The following is a 22,026-nucleotide window of genomic DNA, read 5'->3' on the forward strand; positions in this document are numbered from 1 at the left end:
TGGCGGTGGTCGCAGCTCATCTGTGCATGTCAGGGAATTCCGTCTTCCCCTACCCTGACGACTGGCTGTTGAAGGCAGCCTCGCCCCAGGCAGTCGTCTTCCACCTCCAGACTACGGCCAACCTCCTACATTCCCTGGGGTTCACTATAACCATGTCTAAGTCACACCTGACTCCCTCTCAGCTTTAGTTTTCACATCCTTCCACATTTCTGGAGAGTCACGTTACCCATTAGAATCAATGTGTTATTTGACCACATATAATTGTTGCAATTCTGTGATCAAGAAGCTTTGCAGCTTCTTTTCCGCTGTTACCAACACACTCAAAGAACAGATCAATTTATTTTACACTCTCAATATAACATTTTCCGCTGTGCCGCAGTGTGGATTATTAATGGTAATATTTTCATTTTTTGCTGCAGATAGAGAAAGAAGGTAAATGGAAGTGCTTTAGTTAGATGCAGGGTCACTAGAATTATGTGGCAGAGAGGACCAAATTATGCGGCACTGTTTACCAATTTATGTGGCAAGAGAAGTCCAGTTATGCATTTAAAGCACCAATAGCTATAACTAAAGCAAATGTGAGACCTGTTGCATTGCAAATGCTTGTTTTAGAACTGGTTTCCTGTGTAAGCTAATCTCCAAGTTTCATCTAAGAAGGTCATTGTAATTTCTGTTTTTACAAAACCCATGCATTTCCAACGCACTCAGAAACCCTGAGTGATAGATTAGAACTTTGCTTTAGAAACCAGAGGACTTCTATATTCAGTTGCTTGTTTCTCTTGCCACTTAGAACAGAGCCATGAGTTACCAAGTGATGTAGCAGCATTTGACATGTCTCTATCCTCAGATAGCTCAGAACTTTCCCCTTGGAAGTTTTGGGGCCCATTTATCAAGAAATCACGCAGCGCAGCAAGCCACCTTGCTGTGCTGCACTGGGTGATTGGGAAAGGGCAGGAATGCGCCATATTTTACATTACACAGCACATTCCTGTCTTTTCCTGGTGCTGGTGCACAATGTGCAACCTAACGCCAGTGCAGGCATCCTTTCACAACAGTGCAGTGGTGTCTGCTTTGCAGACAGGATTGTGTTCTTGCAGGAAGGCACCCTTTTCTGCCCAAAAACAATCCTCTGAGGCTGTTTACTCTTTCCTTGTGTGCTGCAGAATGCATTTTGACGCATTCCGAGGTCTACCAGTAATGGGATATCTGGGAATGCACCAACATCCATGGCTAGATGTTTGGGAACACCCACGCTCCACCCACTGAACGCCTCCCTTGAGCAGAGTAGTGCAACACTGCACTTTGCGCTGCGTTGCATTACTCTGGATTTATCAAGCCATGTAGAGCCACACAAGGTGGCCTTGCATGGCTTGATAAACCCAACTTAGGTTTTGTGTCGCCTTTACGCCCTGTTGCGTGGTACAAGGACAAACCACATAAATATTCCACTTTATTTATTGTCCATCTATCCAAGGTTTAAGCTATTTCTGAAGCCACCTCTTTTCAGTAAATATCTTAATAACTTATTGGCTTTTATGTTGGCGATGAGGAACGGAAGGAGAAAGTTATGTGGTTAATGTCTCAGTTGGATGTTCTTTAATTTTTTAAACATGATCAAATGTATTAATATACGGGGTTGATAACGTTTAGATTTGGTTGAAAGTCATACTTGTATCTGCAGGTGGAGTGTGTGAGGCAGATTATTACATTTATAAGTCCTGTAGTATATTTTCAGGCTACAATATATATATATATATTATTATTATTAACTTATTTTTTTACACATTTAAGGATTTTTTAAAATAAATGTTAAGAACATCGATTGTTTTTGTTCTACTTCAGACTTGTCATTTCTTAATATGCCGTTTGTCATAAAGTATAATCTATATGCAATTCTTCCAGGTAAAACTGAAGACTTCTCTCAAACCAGCTGGCCATGAACCTTGTGTTTTTGAACCACTTTTTGGGACTTGTGACATGACCAATGAGAAGCTGGCAGAGAGGAGGCAGAAAGCTGAAGAGGTCTACAGGGAGCAGCTGAAGGCATCGGAGGATCGCAAGAGGATGATCATCTTTAATGCTTTGATGCAGCAGAGGAAAGAAGCAGACATGTTGAAAAAGTTAAAACAGGAGTGAGTAGAGCACACATTGAGTTGTTGATGGTCTTTCTTGGTCCACACATGAATACAAAGAAAGGGAGGATTTGGAGTGAGGTCAACTGAAATGCCATTTCCCCACTCGTGGCAATTGCACCTCTGCATCCTCGCGGAGGGCAGCAGCCACAGTTTGCTTTAAGAGCATTTTGTTCAGCCTCCCTAATTAACGTGCACACTAATGGGTTGCTCTGCTCGCTATAATTCAAAGAAGGCGAGGCAGGGTAGTTTTCAGTCTCCATCTCTTTGGGATCTCACAGTAGCTCAACATCCACATTAGAGCTAGGCCTTTGCACTGGGGACCCACCCTTACCGGGCACAAAGTGCTACTTCTGTCTCTTGAAGTCACCTCTTTTTTGATGATCTGTTTTTTAGTTTTAGGAATAATCGCCATCCTTTGTTTGGAACCATAGTTCCTTGCTCAGTAACCACTTCAGACCTGTCTTTGGCTGTAGGGTTCATCCGTTGAGCTTCTACAGGAATATTACTAAACCTGTTCAAGACCTTGCTGGTCTTATCATGTGTTTTGTTTTTCCTGGCTGAGACCGTTGCTTGTCCTCTCAAAAACTGTGACCATCTTGTCCAAGTGCCTTGTCTGTTCTTCTTCAACACTGTGGCTGCCCTACTTGATTATTCCTGGGTTGTCCATCTGATGGGCCCCTTTAGTTCACTCCTTTTTTGAGCAATAATTATTGCTTCTCTTGCTGTATACCAGGTAAGAAACTGGTTTGAGGTGAGTACTTATGGTAGCGTTTGCCATGTGTGTTAAATGTTTTCTTCTGTTATTAAGGAGTACTTGTTCCACCATATGTACTCCATTATTACTGCCTACAACCTCACGTCACACTTCTACATTAATTTTAACGTGTAACAATGATTGATGGAGCATCAGAGGGTGTTTGTCCTCTCCTGCTCCCGCAGGAAGTGCTGTAAATGTCATTGCCTAACTCAGTGGTACTCATTGAATTGAACTTATATTGGCGAAAGACTGAAACATCCTTTCTGTAATTTCAACCTGTTTCCCTCAAGCTGCACATGGTTATCATAAAGGAGTATGTGATTCCTAGGTGCTTCTCGGTTGTTCTAAGACACTGATCAAAGTTTCAGTCTCAGTACACATCTCTTTTACAACATGACTGACTTGCATCCTATAACCGTACCTGCCCATAACCTCTTTTAAGTCCGTTTTAGTTATTATGCGGGGACCCAGTAAGAGACAGTAAATTTATTTCCCCCTATTAAGAATCCCAGCTTTCCATTGCTGTTATTTAAAGTAAGATCTTCTTTTTACATATTCAAAAGTATCTCTCTCCCTGTAGGAGACATTCTCTTCATTGGTCTGGACCTGAAGTGATCTTTAATCCCTCTTCAAAGTGCGAGTGTGTTGTCACCTGCACAGAGAAACACGGGGCGGCTTCGAAGCAGCCACCCTGTATTTCACTAGAATGTGCTGCCACCAGGGCCGTGGGAGATTGGGCTTCCCTTAGGGCAGGATATTCTTTTTAATACAGCGCACTGCCCCTGTTTTTGCCTGGGGCACCTGTTTAAACAGGGACAGTGCGCTCTTTCAATAATACGGTCCCAGAGGTGCGTGAGCATACGCAGTGTCTCACGATCCCTCAGGTAGTACGTAGAGGAAGAATGAGGAAAAGCAGATCTCATGTTGAAGCCACAGGTCTTTCCACTTCCAGGCTCTGTTAGTGTTCCCCATGATAGAAATGCAATTGCTTCTTAGTCCAGGACATCTATCGTTTGGCCCAGCCCCTAGCCTTTTCATGTTCTATGAATGTTAGGGTCTTACCTTTCCCTGGTTCTTGTAGGTATTGTCCTCCAGGCTTTTTAAAGCTTTTTTGTGGAGAGCTTCCTCTAGTCTCTGTTGAAGTTGTCTTCCTCTTACATGGCAGCAGGATACCTTTCCTGAAGAATGTCCACCTTTAATGCGGGAACGGTGAGGAGGGAATAAGACATGAAACGGTGACTCTTGATTCACTGTGCTGTCCTTTTTTTGTCTAAAATGAGTTTTGGCTTCGGTCTCTAGTGCTTGTAGTCACTTTCCCTTGTGGTACTACTGAGGCTCTCCTGCTTTAATCTTATCTATTGTTTCCTCCGGTTTCGCTGTGAAGCATGGTCTTATTTCCAATGCGCCTTATTTCCCCATGGCTTGCTCAGAAAGGCATGGTATGTCTAGCTATCTTTCTAGTGGGTCTTACTATTTTGATAGTACTCCTGACTCAAGACGCTTTTGGTCTGTTGATGGCGCCTTCAACTCAACAATTTTGAATAGTCAATGTTTCAATATTTACATAATCTTTAAAAAAAACTTCTCTGCAGGTAATACCACTTCTACTATCCGCAGTGCCCATTCAGGCCCAATGCATGCCATCCTGGCAGAGGTTCTTCTTCTTGCAGATCCCTAGGCTAGGACATTCAGAAGTCAATGCACTTTCACTGTAACCTCCCCTTATCGTTGTCAATATTAACCCTAAATGAAATGCAGAACGTAATGAGGAACTCGATAATAAAGCAGAGAAAGAACTATCTTCAGTACCTTGATCAGGGGTAATGAGAACACCTTAACGCCAATTAAAGAAGACATTACGAATAAGGTTTAAAATTTTACCAAAAAATGCAGAAGCGCAGTCAGGAAGCTTCAAGATCACCATGATGGCGGTTTTGGTGACCCTTTGCGTGCTTGCTCAGTTTTGAATTTTCAGCAGTTGTGAATATGGAAATAGACCCCAACCTTCCTGGTCCTGCAGTCAATGAGTCAAGCTATTTCAACACAATCAGCAAAAAAAAAATATTAAAATGTGTCATTACACCTCCCAATAACCAGATACGGCCCAGAACACTGTAGCCAAACGTTGCTTATCTGGTGGAGTAAACATCTAATTTTCCATTCCATGGACATTGCACATGAAAGCTCCTAGAGCCATCATTCTGGGTGCAGACTCTGTTCTCTTTATACCTGTTAATTTGAGGCTTCCTATTCATGGAAAACACTTCTTTATGCTATCCATTTATGAAATTCTCACTCAGTGTAAACCTGTTGCTGTGAGCACAATTAGGACATTTCCCCTAACCCTCCCAAAACAGCCAAGCTTTCAAGTGGTTTGCAGTGAGGATGGAGATACTTCCAAGCAAGACAGATCCAAAGATCATTTTTTTGGGGGGTGGGAACATGGCGGCCAGCTAACAGACTGGACCGCGAGCTCTCGTCGGACGGGAGACGCCGGGAAGACGCCGAGGACACGTGATGCGTTGCACCTGAGAGTTAGAACTCTCTGGCTGGCGCTCAGAAAGGCCGCTGCTGCTGTTCTGCTTCGGCGGCTGAGGAATCCCCCGGAGAGCGGCGCTGGATAAGAGACGCCGGGGGAAGCTGGGGGAAGCCGGAAAACGTTTAACGCGCTGCGCCTGAGAGCTGGAGCTGGAGCTCCCAGGCCGGCGCTTGGGTGAGCCGCTTGCCACGGTTGCTGCTTTTCTTCAGTGGCCAACTTTCTTTCTTTCTTGTTATTGGGAAACGGACTTGGTCGTTTTCTGGCATTTCTGGAGGGGAAGAGGAAACGCGAGTAGGAGCAAACTCTGGCAGGTTTTTCCTTTTTTTTTCTCTTTCTCTCCTCTGTTTAGTACGGAGTGGTTTCCCTTGTTAGAGGCTTTTTTTTTTTTGACTTATTAGGGCTTGGACTCTCAAATTTTGCATACTTGTATACGGTTTTCCGGGCGCTACCAATAAGTGTTTTTTTCCCCGGAATGCACTGGGGGCATATAGACCAACATAGAGTTGTGTTGTTCATTAAGCTCATAGACACAAAGATTTTGGGAAATAGCCTTTTCCTCTCAGCTACAGCCGGTTGGACTTGAGAATATTATGCTGGGTTGATGAGTTAAAAGAACATATTTGGCTACTTGGTTGCCTCATTACCGCATTTCCCCCCTGCCGTATTGTCTTTCCCGGCCTAGGTCGGGAAATAAAAATAAAAAAAACGGCGAATAAGAAGGGGGAGTCATGCGCTTTGGCGAGAGGTGGTGGGCTGGAAACAGGTATCGAACTCCAGTATTTGGGCAGAAGCGGTGAGGGGTGTGCAACGTGGGAGATCATACACCTCTCGCTGTTCTCTTCGTGGGGGCTTACCGGGGACTCCGGGGTTTTCAACTAGGAGAAATTTTAATGGAAGTTTGGTAAGAGGAGATCGCGACAGTATCGGAGCCTCACGGTGTATGTCTCCAATTAAACGTCACCCCAGGGGTGTACGGGCAGAAGTTAAAGACTTGGTCGGTGTGAAGAAAGGTAAGCCTGGCCCCCTGGGTGTGAGTATTAAGCCTCAGCCATCAGAGACCGTAGCAGCAGCTATAGTAAATTCTGGATCAGAGACTTGCGGCGAGGGCTTAGTAAGGGGGATTGATCATACAGTGTTACACTTGGAGTCGACCCAACCCTCCCTAGAGGAGGTTCGAATTGAGCCTTTGGGAAAGAATGAGTCCTTGATCACAAGGTATTTCCGGACCACAACTCTTCCACCGCAAGATATGGCAAATGCCCAACCGATCTTAGGCGATTTAGGGGCATCAAATCTAGCTGTAAGCTCGGTCCAAAATCCATTACTTAAGGAACTAGAAGGGCAGAGAGAGGACTCTTCCATTACACCAGCCTTGTTGGAAGCAGAGGGTAATCCTCCTAATGGATCAGTGACTTATGGTATGGACGTACAGGCTTTGTTAATCTCCCTCACTAAAGAGATCAGGGAGAAATTTGAGATCTCAGAGAATAATCAAGCTAGGATTCGGGAAGCCTGTGAAGTTTTGGAAACCAAAATTAATTTGTTAACAGATCGGTTGGGTAAGCTGGAGGCTGTGGTGGAGGCCCAGGAGGAGCGGGTGTTAGCACAATCCAAGGATATTTTACAATTAAAACGTGGAGAAAAGATGCTACAGGATAAGCTAGAGACATTGGAAAACAACATGAGGAGAAACAATATTAGGCTTTTGGGAGTCCCTGAGGGAATGGAAGGGGAAGACATTAAGGGCTACATGATTGCTCTAATTAAGGAGGTTATCCCGAACATAGCAGTGCTTAATTTGGAAGAGGATATTCAAAGAGTCCATCGGGATCTGTTCAGGAAAATTACCGGAAGGAAAAACCCCAGGAGGATTTTGATAAATTTCAACACATACTCTATCAAGGAAAGAATTTTGTCTGAAGCCCTTAAAGTTGGTGTTTTCTCCAAGGGAGATTGGTCCTTCAGGATAAGATCAGATGTTTCCAAAGCAACATTAGACAGGCAGTGGGAATTGGGAAATTTTATGCGGGAGCTTCGCTCTCTTGGGGCTACGGTTCAATTAAGGTTCCCGGCTGCTCTCCGCGTCATGTGGAAGAATAAAATGTATAACATGAGAGATCCGGGGGAGGTTAGCGCATTTGTGTACCAGATTAAGGCGTCTCAATGAGATCTAGTGGAAAAGTCCCGTCCGACGGGGAGTTCGAATTGAGGATAACAGGATGGTTATCCTAGTAGAAACAGGGAGGGTTCCCCTGGGGGGGTTGGGGGTTTAGGTTTGGTTGTGTGTTGGTGTTGGTGGAGGGTGTGGGAGGCACTGGGTGTAGGGATTGGGTTCGGGTTAGGTGGGTTGAAAATGATAAAAATAGGAAAGTCCTCATAACTTGCTTAAATAGGAGGGGGAGTTCTGTGTTCATGATTTTTTTTTTCCTTCTTTTCAGGAATGACTAAGTATGGTAATTTAAGATTAAAATTTCTTTCTTGGAATGTGAATGGTTTAAGGGTGTTATGTAGGAGGAGGAAGATTTTTGAATATTTAAGATTGGCGGAGGAGGAGATCATTATATTGCAGGAAACCCATCTCCAACAAGATGAGTGGGAGAGTTGGCTTAAACGGTTAAATTGGGTTTCATTTAGTGTAAGTTCTTCCCAAACTAGCACAATTAAAGGTGTGGCAGTCCTGATTAAAAAATCCATAAGGCTTAAGGTGGGAGAGGTGCAAGTTGACTCTAGGGGGAGATGGGTAGTGGTAGAAGTGTGCTTATGCGGCTACTGGGTCACAGTGGCAGGTTACTACGGGCCAAATCTAGATGACCCGACGCCTTTTCAAGAATTATTTAATATTTTACTTCTAGCTAGGCACCCAGTGGTGCTAGGTGGGGATTTTAATATACTGTTAGATCCTGCTCATGATATGTCGACCCCCCGGGGTATGGTTAATTCAGCTAAAACGAGGGTACAGGTGAAACAAGCAATGCAGGATTTAGGATTGATAGATATATGGCACTGGAAAGGGGGTGAAGGAGATAGATACACATTTCATAATAAAAAATATGGGCATAGATCTAGAATAGATTTTTTTTTAATACATAAAAGTCTATGCTCATAGGTGAGAAAGGTAGCCCATAATCCAGCACACCTTTCGGATCACTCAGCTGTAAAACTACACTTGGATATCAGGGTTGTAAGTAAGGGTATTAGGAGTACAATCAATCGCGCTTTACTCCTAGATGACTCAATAGTAGAAGTGTTAAAAAAAGATACAAGAGACTTTTTCTACTTAAATCAAGGAACAGCAAGTTTATGGTGTGTTTGGGATGCGTTTAAGGCCTATATTAGAGGGAGGCTTGTGAGCCTGGCAATATATAAGCATCGTGAAGGGAGGGAAAAGCTGGGAGATATGGAATCATCATTAAAAACTCTTCAATTTTTAATGCATAATGCACGACTAGAAGGGAAGGACAATCTATTAGAGGAGTTGACACGCCAAGAGGAAAAGGTTCGGATTAACTTAGATGCCTTTTTGGAGGAGCGCAATAGGTCAAAGTGGGAAAGTAGTCGATATGCACACTATGAATATGGAGAAGGATGTAGTAAACTGTTAGCTTGGAAGGTTAAGTCGGACCTTTCTAAAAGGCATATTTTATCGGTTAAATCTGATCTTACGAACCAGATCTGTGTGGAGCAAGAAGAGATTGAGGGGGCATTCGTATCCTTTTTTCAAGAAATGTATTCAGAAAGCCTGGTTAATTCAGAGGAGTCGATCAGAGCATTCTTGGAAAAAGCGCATCTCCCAGTTTTAGAGGAATCAGAAAAGCTTTCATTGAATTGTAAGATAAATGAGGCTGAGCTTGTTGAAGGCATAAAGGCTTTGAAAAAAAGAAAGGCAGTTGGCCCAGATAACCTACCTAATGAACTATATATGGTTTTGGGGGAAGAACTTACTCCATTTTTATTAGAATTATTCAACTCTATGCTGGTAGAAGGGGCACAGATACCTAAATCCTGGAGAGAAGCGATAATTTGTTTATTGTTAAAGCCAGGTAAGGACTCAATGTTTTGTTCATCCTATAGACCCATCTCCTTGTTGAATGCAGATTACAAACTGTATACAGGGATTTTATCTAGGAGACTGGGGAAAGCTATAGGTAATCTGATTCATTTGGATCAAAAGGGTTTTATGAAGGGGAGGCAACTCCATGAGGTAACTCACGAGCTATTCGCTGCAGTAGACCTGGCAGAACAAGAGAAGGCTCCATTAGCGATTTTGACTTTTGATGCAGCGAAAGCTTTTGATCGTGCCAATTGGTCTTTCTTAAGGGCTGTGTTAGAAAAAGGGGGCTTGGGAATTCCTTTTGTTGGAGCTGTTAGGGAATTGTATAGATGCCCCTCTGCGAGAGTCTTGGTTAACGGCCAACTATCACAGGAATTCAGGATCTGGCGGGGCACGCGACAGGGGTGTCCTCTATCTCCCTTGCTTTTCAATTTATATATTGAACCTCTGGCAATTTTACTGCGGTCTTGTAAGGACATTTCCCCATTTCGGATCGGGGCTGGGAAAAAAAAGTAGCGTTATACGCGGATGATCTTATGTTATACACTAGCGATGTCAAGTCTACTCTACCTATGGTCAATACACTGATGGAACAATTTGGTAGATTTTCCGGTTACAGTATAAACACAGAAAAGACGGAAATTATGTGTTGGAACTTGGCTTATGCTTCTCCCTTAGTTAAACAAGAGATCAAATACTTGGGAATCCGATTAACAACTGATCTTAATGAGGTAGCTAAAGTAAATTTTGACATAACTTACAGGGAAACCAAAAAATTGCTAAAGGCGTGGGCTGCTCTTCCACTTTCTATAATCGGAAGATCTAATATTTTGAAGATGTGCATCCTCCCAAAATTCACCTTTTTATTTAACACAATTCCACTAGAGTTTAAGAGGAGCTGGTTTAAAAAACTACAGGGAGATTTATCCTCGTTTGTATGGGCCTCTAAGGGAGTAAGTATTTCATGGAAAAAGATGAATAGAAAGAAAGAGTGGGGGGGTATAGCGTCTCCGGATTTTTTTAGGTATTATTTGGCTTTTCAACTAAAAAATACCAGAATGTTATTGAACAAGAAGTCAGAGTATGATCTGGCCTGGAGAGCTTTAACGGCACATCTTGAGGAAGGAGCAGACCATTTCTTATATAAACTTGGACACCCAAAGTACTTTAAGAAGGGACATTTGAAGCTCCCCAGACAGGCATGTAATGTTTGGATGTATTTTCGGAGGGTGTTAGAGATACCTTATTTTTGTAGTTCTGCTCCAATCTGGGATTCACCCGGTACCCCTGATTGTCTTATTGACAAATTGTCAATTCCTTTGAGAACGAGTGGGATGGTAAAATGGGGTCAGATTATAGAGGGATCGGAAATTTTAAGCTGGTCTGCATTTCAGGAGGGTACTGGAGGGACAGTTTCTAAATTTAAGTATCTCCAGATTTCTAGTTGGGTGAAATCTCGACGAACAGGTGAAGTAGGGAGGAGCTTATGGGAAGGGAAATTAAACCAGAAAGTCATTAAAAAAGAAGTTGCTTTGTGGTATCATGCTTTGTTGGAAACAGCAGAGGATGGTGCATCCCTTCCCTTGCTGAAGTGGGGGGGGATTTTTCCAACCCTAGAAGTTACAGCATTGTGGCAAAGGTCTTGTTCAGAACTGTGGTTTACTATTAAACCTGCAGGGTTGAAGAAAAACCATTTGTTTACACTCCACAGGGTTTATTGGACACCGGCTAGATTAACAGCTATTGGGAAAGTTAAGAAAAACTGTCCTAGGTGTGGGGAAGACAAGGCAGATGATGTTCACATGTTTTGGCAATGTTCAAGGTTGTTGAAATATTGGGAGGATATAGGAAGCATCCTAATGGTAATCTTTAATGTAAACTTAAAAATACATGTTTCTATGGTGGTGTTTGGGGTTTGTGAACAGGGTATAAATTATCAGAGAATGTCAGTACATCAGGAGCACTTGTTGTTTGTACTAATGCTTTTAGCTAGACGAGAAATATGTTGTAAATGGGTTGATCCTCTCCCCCCTCTTGTTCAGGATTGGCAGACATCTGTAAATCGACTGTGCAAAATGGAACAACGAGGTCCTTTCTCTAGAAGAGACAATTTTTGGGTGGACTGGGAAAATGTTTATCAATAGTTCATCAAATTTGTGTTTTGTAGGTTCTTTGTTTGGTCTCCTCCTCTTGATACTTAAGTCCAATGATTAGAACTCCCCTCATCCTTTTGGGTGCTGCTTTGGTTACGATCAGGTCTCGAAGATAATAATAAGACTTGGTTGATGGCATGCGATTGGGAAAAGAGCAGTGAGTAGAACAGGTGGGGCGGCCTAATAGAGGTGTGGACCGCATACCTGGAGACATACTTACTACTCGCCGTGACCATTACCTTTTCCTTTCAACCAAAGCGTGGGTGACGAAATGAGGACAAAAAAAAAAAGACAGATCCAAAGATCGCTTTGATTATTTTGCTTTCAAGAACAATAGGGCAAATCCAATGAAAGAGTGCCAAAAACATCCTTTAGGAGATTCTTTTCTTTCCCCTTCATAGATCAAAGCAACAGAATAGATTGTTCTGTGCCCAGGTACTGACAACTGGGAGAGGGCAACACGTTTCCTCCACAGTTGGCCAGGACCTTTGGGGCCTGACGGTATTTGGCAGGTGTTCAGACTCACTCTTACAAACTTCTCAATTTCTACTCCTCTATCTGACTCATCTTCTGGGAAATGCATGAGTGGAGAAGCTCAGCAGATAAACTGCACTCCCCATAAGTGGTAGCTCCTCTTTGACACTGTTTCACAAATATTCGGCTGACTGGTCACTGTGGCTGTACCCAAGTATCCTTCTAGGAAGAAGAGAGTTAATCCACAGCAAATACACTGGTGATGTCTGGCCACAGGGACAGAACATGCCTCTTGGAAGACTTTTCCTGCTGGATTGGAACCATCTCGGCCCCACTTGCCTGCCTATGTTTCCCTACATAAAGTAAGAAGTGCAGCTCAGGGACCTGCAAGCAAATGAATGATGCACTGATGCATGGGTAATGCTGCCTGCCGTCTCCTAGGAGAGTTCAGGGAGAAAGTGGGCTGAGAGTGGAGGAACTGAGGCCCATATTTATACTTTTTTAGCGCCGCATTTGCGTAGTTTCTTGACGAAAAAATCGGCGCTAACTTACAAAATACAATTGTATTTTGTAAGTTTGTGCCGATTTTGCGTCAAGAAACGACACAAATGCGACTCTAAAAAAGTATAAATATGGGCCTGAGTGCCTTCTATGCACTAAGAAGTTTACCTTCATTGCACCGAGGTGAAATGATCCCTACTCTGTGAACATGTGGCACTTACTGCAGAAAATTATTCACCTGTATCCATCTCTGGATTTCCTTGCATCCATCTGTGCAGGAAGAGGTATTACTGGAAAACTGTTATGAGCTTTATGGGCACAATCCTACAATGGTTCCCATCCTACCTCACCAGCCAACATTAGCTTATTGAGGTAGGAAGGACCAGAGCGCAGATTCTCTCCATCACCGGCAAGGTCCCCCAGGGGACCATCCTGCCACCTATAATTTTCAAGCTCTATGTTAAATGCTTGGGACCATCCTTAGAGACAGCAACATCAAGATCTACCAGTATGCTGATGACACCCCACTCTGACTCTCAGTCTCCCCACCCAAAAATATATGAGACTGAAAGCCTTCCTTGAAACCATCTAGACCTGGATGTCAAAAGATTACCTAGTGCTGAACCCCACAAAGACCAAATTCCTCCTGTTTGGCAACAACTCCAAACATTCTCTGATTCAATCATGACTTTCCATATTACACCAGACAGCCTCATGTTCATCCTCGACTCGAATCTCTCGCTGAAAATGTTGCCAAGAAGAGCGAAGCAGCTCAGGTCTAGTTCACTCTCATGAGAAAAGTGAAGCCTTTTCTTTCAGTAGAGTTCAGAACGATAGTTTGAGCCCCAGTCCTGTCCCACCTGAATGGGGGCAACACCCTGCTCAACAGCATCCCAAAAACCACTCACACTCACTTGAAAAACACCTTTCGCACAGCAACAATGCTTATTGAGTGGCTGAAGAAATCTAAGCCAAATCACCCTTGGGTTAGAAGATCTGCATTGGCTCTTCCTGCAAGCCCGGATCATCTGTAAGATGAGCTACATCACGTACATGCATTGCACACCTAGACCTTGTCTACCTAGCTAACAAACTAACAATATCTGGAGGTGAGCGCCAGACAAGGGGCTCATACATCAGCAGGTAAGTCTCTGAACCCTGCAGGAAGGACACATCAGGAATGCAGCAACCCTATTACACTTCAGGAAGAACCTGAAAACCTGACTGCTCAAGGAACATTATCTCAGATAGGCGGACTGTTTATCCATTCCGCTAGCTCTACCTTCTCCTCTCTCATATCCCCTCCTCTCCTACACATCCCCACTGGAGCTTACCCTGTGTACAGCCCTTCATTGCTAGCCAGCTAGGTTCATGCTTTAGGAAAACTAAAATATACATGCATGCATGTTAATTCATCTAATCTCCACTGGGTGGAGTCATTGAGTCTTGTAAGGGAATGAATCCTTTCTTCATGTGAATGTGTTCTTTGTGATCCAGGGCTCCCAGTGTCTATTAGAAGTCAATAAAATAAACATTTCCTATAATCCATGCACACATCCCTTACAGTTCTTTGTGAATTGTTCTTGTCATTGCGTCAAGTAAATTGTATGGGTCTGCATATTTTCAGAGAGGAAAGTCTACTCTGGTGTATCTGAATAGCAAACAAAGTTAAACAAGCATTTGCAATGCAATGGGTCTTGCGTTTGCTCGAGTTAGAGTTATTAGCATTATAAACTCCTAATTGAACTTTTCTTGCCACATAAATTGAAAATGAAAAGAAAAACAGGTTCACATAACTAACTGCACTTTTCTTACCACTAAATTTTAGCTATACTCAACACCAGCCACACTGGTCTACAACATAACTAAAACACATAACCAAAAATAAATTATCTCTCGCATAGGTGAAACCTAGTAGCTTTGCCAATGCTTGTTTCCATTTGTGTTTTTCCTTCTCTTTCTAGAAATGTCTGAGGAAAAATGAGCGCTGGTCTGAGTGATCTGCATTAAGGACAAAGTGCTTTTGCACGAGGGGATAAAGATGCTATAGTTAGGTCAGGCTAGGCTGAATTATGATACCATTTGTTTTCACTCCAATTCCAAGTGGTTGCAATGTAGATGATGGATCCTAAATGCTGCGTCGCAGTGTTGAGCGCTAGGGAGATGTTGTTTCTTAGTCAGGCTCAGAGCTGCACCAGTTTACACCGCTGTTGTGTACTATGCACATGAAGGCTCAGCCTAATCCAGGAGCAATATATATGCGGTACCCCAGGATCCCCCATTCGCCCCTGCTCTTATTCAACGTGCCTACCGGGCTCTCTGTGAGAAACTCTCTGTTAATGGCTTTATTTTCACAGATCGCGAGCTGCATTTCTTTAACTCCCTGATGCCCACCCTCCAGTCTCAGATGCGCTATAAAGGCAGGTATTGATACAACACCACCAAACTTCAAATTCCAAAGCACGTTCATTCAGGAGCAGAAACCTGGCATGCAAGAAGGCCGACCTCCACAGTCATACGCCCCCTTCCAGCTCTGCTGCTACTCCGTGTGCCCCTTCCCAGCCCTAGCGTCACGCAGGCTGAGTAACTGGGGCGAGGACAGACCTACCGCCTCGTAACATATTCCAGCAACAAGATCAGAAGATGACAAGATGGCTGCGCCCGAGAGCTGCCCGCCCCGCACATACTGCAAGTACGAGGGACCCGTTTCATTCACAGGTGAAGAGTGATTGTTGCATCGAGGAGCCATTATTTGAATATTTCAAATATGTTAGGGCCCGGTTTAGTGTTTGGTGAATAGGTATCCGGCCACAAATGTGGCAGATATCCCGTCCACTTTTTTATAAGGGTCATAGGATGTAATGCACGTATAATAGGGTGGACGGGATATATGTGACGGAGTAACCCATCCCCTAAAGTCTAAATCAGGCCCGTAATCTGAATCCTGAATATCCAAATTGTAAAAAAAGATGTTTTTTTTCTACATTTCGCCCACCCGTCACTGTATCACAGGAGGGTATGCCTTCTGGCGCCACCTCCGCCAGCTCATTTTACCCTTCCCCTCCTGTTTTCTAATTCCTAGAGAACACATGGGACTGAATCAATTTATAGGTCACAAAGTGCAATTTGCTATTTAACTTTCATATATCCAAAGAGTTAAACAAAATGTACATGCAGTGTGAAATAAAAATAATTATAAGGCGCTTACTGTCACGGTCTAGCTAATTATAAATGGTATAATACTAGGGGTTCATTTTAACCAACTTACGGGTGCTCACATTATCAACCTCAGAAGGATGAAGATCTGACCCAGTCTGCACACAGAAGGATTTTTGGGCCATTATCCTCAGGTTAAAGAAAGATGCCTGCAGAAGGTGCATTAAACTATTGGGTGACACATTGGCCATTGAGGAGAGCAGAGCGCTCTCTGTGAAGTGTTTTCAGAACAAATCAGAAAGGAGACCTCCGATTTGCATTAAAAGCACAATAAACCTTGGTAAGACTGGACTGAACCCCTGTGGCACTTGTTGCAGTCTCTCCTTAAGCTCATCCTAGTTCTGAAGCCCACCCAGTCCAAGCCATTTCTTCAGGCCAGTCACCGGGTGCAGAAGGCAGAACATGTAGAGAAGATGCCTATGTTAAATACCCAGACTTTTCTTGCCACCTAAATTGAAAATTAAAAGTAAAATAGTTTCACATAACTAACTGGACTTTTCTTGCCACATAAACTGAAAAGTAAAAGTTTCACATAAGCGATCCGACGGCCGCCATCCACGCAAAGCAGACACACCAAAGGAAACAGAAGTTCACTTGCAGTGAAACGCTCACAGTAAAACGTATTGGCAAAAGTGCAATTATCCATCTAACCGGCAAAAGTGCAAATATCCATGTAACAGGGTTGATGTCATGCAAAGTGCTCAACTACTGCCCAGCGAGAGAGAGCTGCAAAATTAACAGAAAAAGAAGCCCAGAATCCATATGAAAAACATGGAGCCTCGTATGTCTTCAGTAGTTGGTTGGTGCACTCGAGGAGGGCTGAACACCGAAAAAGGCATGACATATACATGCCTTTCACTAATGAAATAAAGCAAATTTTAAAAGGCAAGCCCATGAACCAACCAAATTGATGGGAGTGACACGGGCGTGGTTACAAGCCCATAGAGAGATTACACCACGGACAGAGCGCTTTGCGCTCAACCCTAAAAATGACTTGATCATCCAAACACGCATTTCAGAGACATTTGAAATCACAGCCTCTCTCCCTTGCGTTTGAATGTTGACCATATAATACTGTTGACCAAATATTTAAATGTATGAAGAAAAATATTAAGGACAGCTTCAGTCACGTTTATTTGTCATTAAAGAGAAGTGAAATGAATGTGTGGCGCAAAAAATCTTACATGGTTCTCCTGTTGTAAACTAGCAAACCTCTGTTATGAACTAGAAATCTGTAATAAGATGGATTTATTTATTACGAATATCGCTAGATAATTTGAGAATACAAATGCGTACACTTACAATATTTGCCGTGTAATGATTTTCAAATTGATTTCTTAGGACTACGACTGAGAGAGCTGCTCAGTTTGATAAGATGTTCAAGTTGCAAAGAGCATTACAGGAAGATTGGGCAAGGAGTGCCGAAATGAAAAGGCAGAGAGATTGTGAAGAGGAGAAGCTTATTCAGTAAGATTTGCTCCTTTATTTCAGTCTCCTTACTCTTTGTTTACTCCTAACATATATTCTGTTTAGAAATTGCCTTTGAATGAATGAGTGAATGAACCAATGAGACAGTTGGTATGCTGAGAAAATTGATTCAAAGCAATGAATGTGATTTACAAACCAACAGCGGACTGAGTGCAGACTGTCATATAGCAAATTATTTAGCGGCTATTTAATGTAGGGTTGTGAATGTTCTGCCTCAGAAAGATCGGTCAGGTAATTCCACTGAAAAGGCTCTTATATATATTAAGAATAAGCCACATGCCAGAGAAAACAATAAGAAGCCTTCACTATAATTATGTAGGAAACTACACCTATTATCTATCACCAGAGCTCATGCAATCTTAAAGTAAGAGGCAAGCTAGTCTCGGAGCCTTTAATACTGTTCTTAATGGGCCATCGGGGAAGAGTGTCAACCAGCAAATTCCCGAAAGGATTTTAAAGAATTTATCACTCCCCTCATATAAAAGGCAGTTTTCTAAATAATTCCACTGTGGACAACTAACTCCACTTTGATGGATTCTCTTGGTTGTCCAAGATTTTATATGAGATGACTTTCATTCATTCATGGCCTAATAAATATCTGTCTTTGAGTTAAGTTATGGCCTCGGTATCTGAAACAGACCTCTTACATGCCCTGTGGTTTAATCACCCAACTGGGCCCTATGCTGCTCCAACCCTCTTCTTCCTGATTTGGAGTTTGGTGGCCATAGGATATAGTGCACTTGTAATAAGGCAGATGGAATATCTGTCATGTTTGTGATGGAATAATCCATTCACATAACTCCAAATGAGGCCCATAGTTTGGATTATCACTCAAGATGATTATCTATCAAATTTGGTAGAGAAGACTTCAGCATCTCCAGATCTTTTTAATCCCAGCATTAGCAAGCATCATCTTTCTATATCATGACACCTTAGGAACTCTTGGAACCTTCTATTATGTGATAATGTGGTATTGTTTTCCAATTCTTCATCACATGAAAAGGTAGGAAAACACAAAGATGATATGATATGTGCAATACTTGCAAAAGTCTCAACCCCTGGCAATCGCTCAGGGACGCATTACAGTCTCCCATTTATTGCCCACTGTGCCACTGCAGACAGAGACAAGCCATTTGCAAATCAGCCTTGATATTATCCATTAGGAACAGTCCAGCCTGAACTGCAAAGACGTATCCCCTGCAGACAGCTGGCATCTATATAAAGTGATATTGTGGAGGGACAATAGATGGGCTTGAATGCGATCCAGGGTGCTAGTAACCAAGATTAATTCATGCATTCCTGCCATCGCTTTGTTATTTATTGCAGTAGATGTTCGAGGTGTCACAGATATGCCCAGATGTGAGTCCTGTGCTCATTGTGCTACAAGTTATACCTCATTGATGAGGCCTAAATAGGCCAAAACCGGTCTGATGTTGCTTGTGTTCACATCTGTCAGGGTCATGGCCTAGCAGGTTTAGATGGGCTGTTCCTGGAGGGGCAGGACCGAGACTGATATGCAAATGGCCTGTCTGGCCTATCTCGGTCTAGAGGGGCAAGAAAGGCAAAAAAACAAAGGACTGGGATGCAGTCAGTTGTGGTTGAGGTTACATCACTTTGTTGTTTGTTGCACACAAACAGATAGAAGACCACTTAAACCAGTTAATCATGACTGCTTTTTGGCACATTTTCGAATAATTCCAGAAGACAGACAAGAGATGACTTCAGTTCTCTGTCTCACTATTTCGTTGTGTCCATTTGTTTTTTGTTTTTAAAAAGAGAAGTAACTTGACACACACCACTATCATAGATTCAGGCTCACTGTGACATATAGGGAATTCTGGCAAGTGCTTTAGTTGCCATAGTTGGACTCTTGCTCTAGGCAAGACTGCTGGTTTAGGGATGACAGCACTATTGTTTGTAGGTGACTAGGCCAATCCTACAACAAGTCACAACTGTCGAAAGGCTCACAAGCAGTACCTCACCAAAAACCCAAACAGTAAAAGGTGATTTGTGGCAGCATTTACGCCTGGACTCAAGAGTGCAATATCTCAGGGGAGTCGTGGTTAAACGGAGATTACCCTTTTCTCACATGAGCAACAATCTCAGTCACAAACAGGCAATTAAGGAGATGCAGTAAAGTTTTCAATAGGTTTTATTTACAAGACTGCAATCTAATGTAAATTGCATGGGTTGCAATGATAAGGATAATGAACAATGAAAGAAACAGACTTGTAAAAACGAGAGTTGTAAATATAAAGACCCCCACCATCTTGCAATAACATGAGATGTGAGATAGGCCCTAATACCCTAGCATGATGGACCTAATCTCTAACCTAAAGAGAGATAGGTGTGACAAACCTAATCTGCCAGTACCATGGCCATGAGAAGAACCCCCCTGCCAACCCTTGTTACCTTGGAATGAGGTCTGTAGATCAGACTCCGTGTGGACACGAATGGTTGGTCTTCATCAAGGCGACATGTAGCATATATATCGTTGATGGCATCTGGTAGGAATCCCTCTGATAACCTTGTCTAAGTGAGATGTATTTATACAGATCTTGTAGGACCCCTGATGCAGGTATGTTCCCAAACAATAGATAGGAAGGCATGCTTGGGGCAGCAATTACATAAACATTCCTTCCAAAAGTACATTATGTTACTGTACCACGTAAGTGGGAAAGGAACATGATGTGTATACCTACGTCTATCACTTGTCTTAGACGCTGATAGTGATGCCTTTACAGAGTGGTACTGATAACGTGAAATCAAAACATCTTCCTTACTATAAACATAGCAGCCCTCTTGGAAGAAATAATTAAATAGATGCACTAAAACAGAGCACGCTAAGTAGATTAAAAGTCACTAGGTGACAGGGGCACAGGTCTGCAAGCCAGAAGGCTAAACTAAACTCCGGATTACCATTAAAACTAAATAGGATCCACTACATTGTCTGGTGTGGGTATTTTAAATCAAGAAGAGTGTCTTTATGGTTCATAGACAAGCTTGTAGCTAGCTTGCATATTTTAACCCTCTGATTGTCAGAGAATACAGTGCCAAGCTCCACTTCCAACTTGTTTCGCTCCTGCAGTTGTCTGTGTGTGGGCTTGGGCGTTTCAATAAAGAATGGACACCTGGCTGCAACTTCATCCTAGGTAAATGTGGTGAAAAGGGCTGAGCAGGTAATACCATCACCAGCAGCACTTGCCATCATGTTTACTTCCTGAGCCCAGTAATGCGGGGAATAGCCAACAGAAACATTGTTTACGTCTGTAATCCTGCAAGCTTTCTCTGGTCACAAGTCTGGGAATTACTGGTAGATGCACGGTACTACCGTACTGTTCCCTGTTAGTACAGCAGCATCTTCTGGTAATAGCAGAGATGTTTTGATAGGGGTGTGGAGTCGAAAAATGTACTGTAAGCTTACTGTCAAATATTTCTTCTTTTACCTGTATTTTCATAATCAATGTGAAAGAATTGAACCAACCTGGAGAACATGGGGGGTTAAAAATATGTAGGAAGATTTTCCATGCAGCTAAACAGAGCCTTTAGTAATAAAACGTGAACAACAGTGCAATAGGCTCAGCTCGAAATCCTTTAGAAATGCAACTAGCCTTTCTGTGCTGATGTGGGACACCTGAGGCCTTTCACTATACCTGTTAAGTGCAAACTATGACAGCAGTACCAGACAATATTGTCGAGATTTGTAATTCCCAACTCACACTACAAATAGGATAATATTGAGATCTTACTTGCCCACGGCTGTTTTTCTGCACAGGTTAGTAGAATAAGGAGTCACCGCCACTTTCTAAATAAATCATCCGGTAGCTAGATAGGGACCTTTGCAATTAAATATATATAATTGTATTAATATCTATGATTTCCCTCGACCTTGTTCACCTCGAGGTCTATCTTTACACTGTATAATGGAGTAAGGTTGCTGTGTCTGCACGTCAGAGATATCCCATTCACAATTTCCATGGCATTACTTGGATATTGTGCTGTTCTATTAATCGCGCACTTCAGCACCAGAACATCTGCTTGATTCAGACCCACTTTAAAGCCAGCTTGGTGTTATTCACTGGTGTGTTCCGGAGTAGGTTATGTATCAACTTCAGTTTTATTAACAGTAAGGCCCATAGTTATACTTTTTTTTTGCGCCGCATTTGTGTCATCTTCTGATGTTCCTAATATGGCCGGCGGGGATCCGGGGATGCTGGCGGTCAGTGTTTTGACCGCCAGCATGAACACGGCGGTTTCGACCGCCGTGTTCATTATGAGGGCCTAATTGTTGAAACAAATTAAGATACACTGAGAAAAGAGAAGTAGGCAACAAGATTTTCATCTATAACTTTGCTGTTTGTTAAACTCTTCCAGTCTCAGAGGTTTAATGGGCGAATTTCCAAAGACATTTATGAGTATGTGAAGTAGTAATACAGGCGTACTGCTTCACATACTCTTAAATGCTGTTGTAATTGGCCCCATAGTATTAATACCATGGCCATGTGTCAGATTATAATGAAAAATCTAATGAATTAAAAGTGGGTGTGAAAGAAAGTTGTGCCTCTTTAAATGTACTTAAGAATCTAAGTTTAGGGATATTCCTGTCAGCTAGGTAGTGTGAATCCCTTCAATTTTCTGTAAACAGATTACCCAGCAATTGTCAAGGAATGGCTAAGGAAATCAATTTCCTCACACTTATGCAGAATTCAGAG

The 22,026-nt window shown here is 42.7% G+C and overlaps 1 protein-coding gene across 2 annotated transcripts in view; it reads left to right on the top strand.

The window, feature by feature from the left end:
* CCDC81 (coiled-coil domain containing 81) overlaps positions 1-22,026 on the top strand; it is a 292,165-nt gene that overhangs the window by 244,462 nt on the left and 25,677 nt on the right. For both annotated transcript variants that reach the window (XM_069203991.1, XM_069203990.1), the window contains exons 13-14: positions 1,903-2,132; positions 17,168-17,293. In XM_069203991.1, the coding sequence (XP_069060092.1) occupies positions 1,903-2,132; positions 17,168-17,293 (356 nt within the window). The remainder of the gene's footprint in view (positions 1-1,902; positions 2,133-17,167; positions 17,294-22,026) is intronic.

Source organism: Pleurodeles waltl, chromosome 8 (genome assembly GCF_031143425.1).
Source record: "Pleurodeles waltl isolate 20211129_DDA chromosome 8, aPleWal1.hap1.20221129, whole genome shotgun sequence".
NCBI lineage: Eukaryota > Metazoa > Chordata > Amphibia > Caudata > Salamandridae > Pleurodeles > Pleurodeles waltl.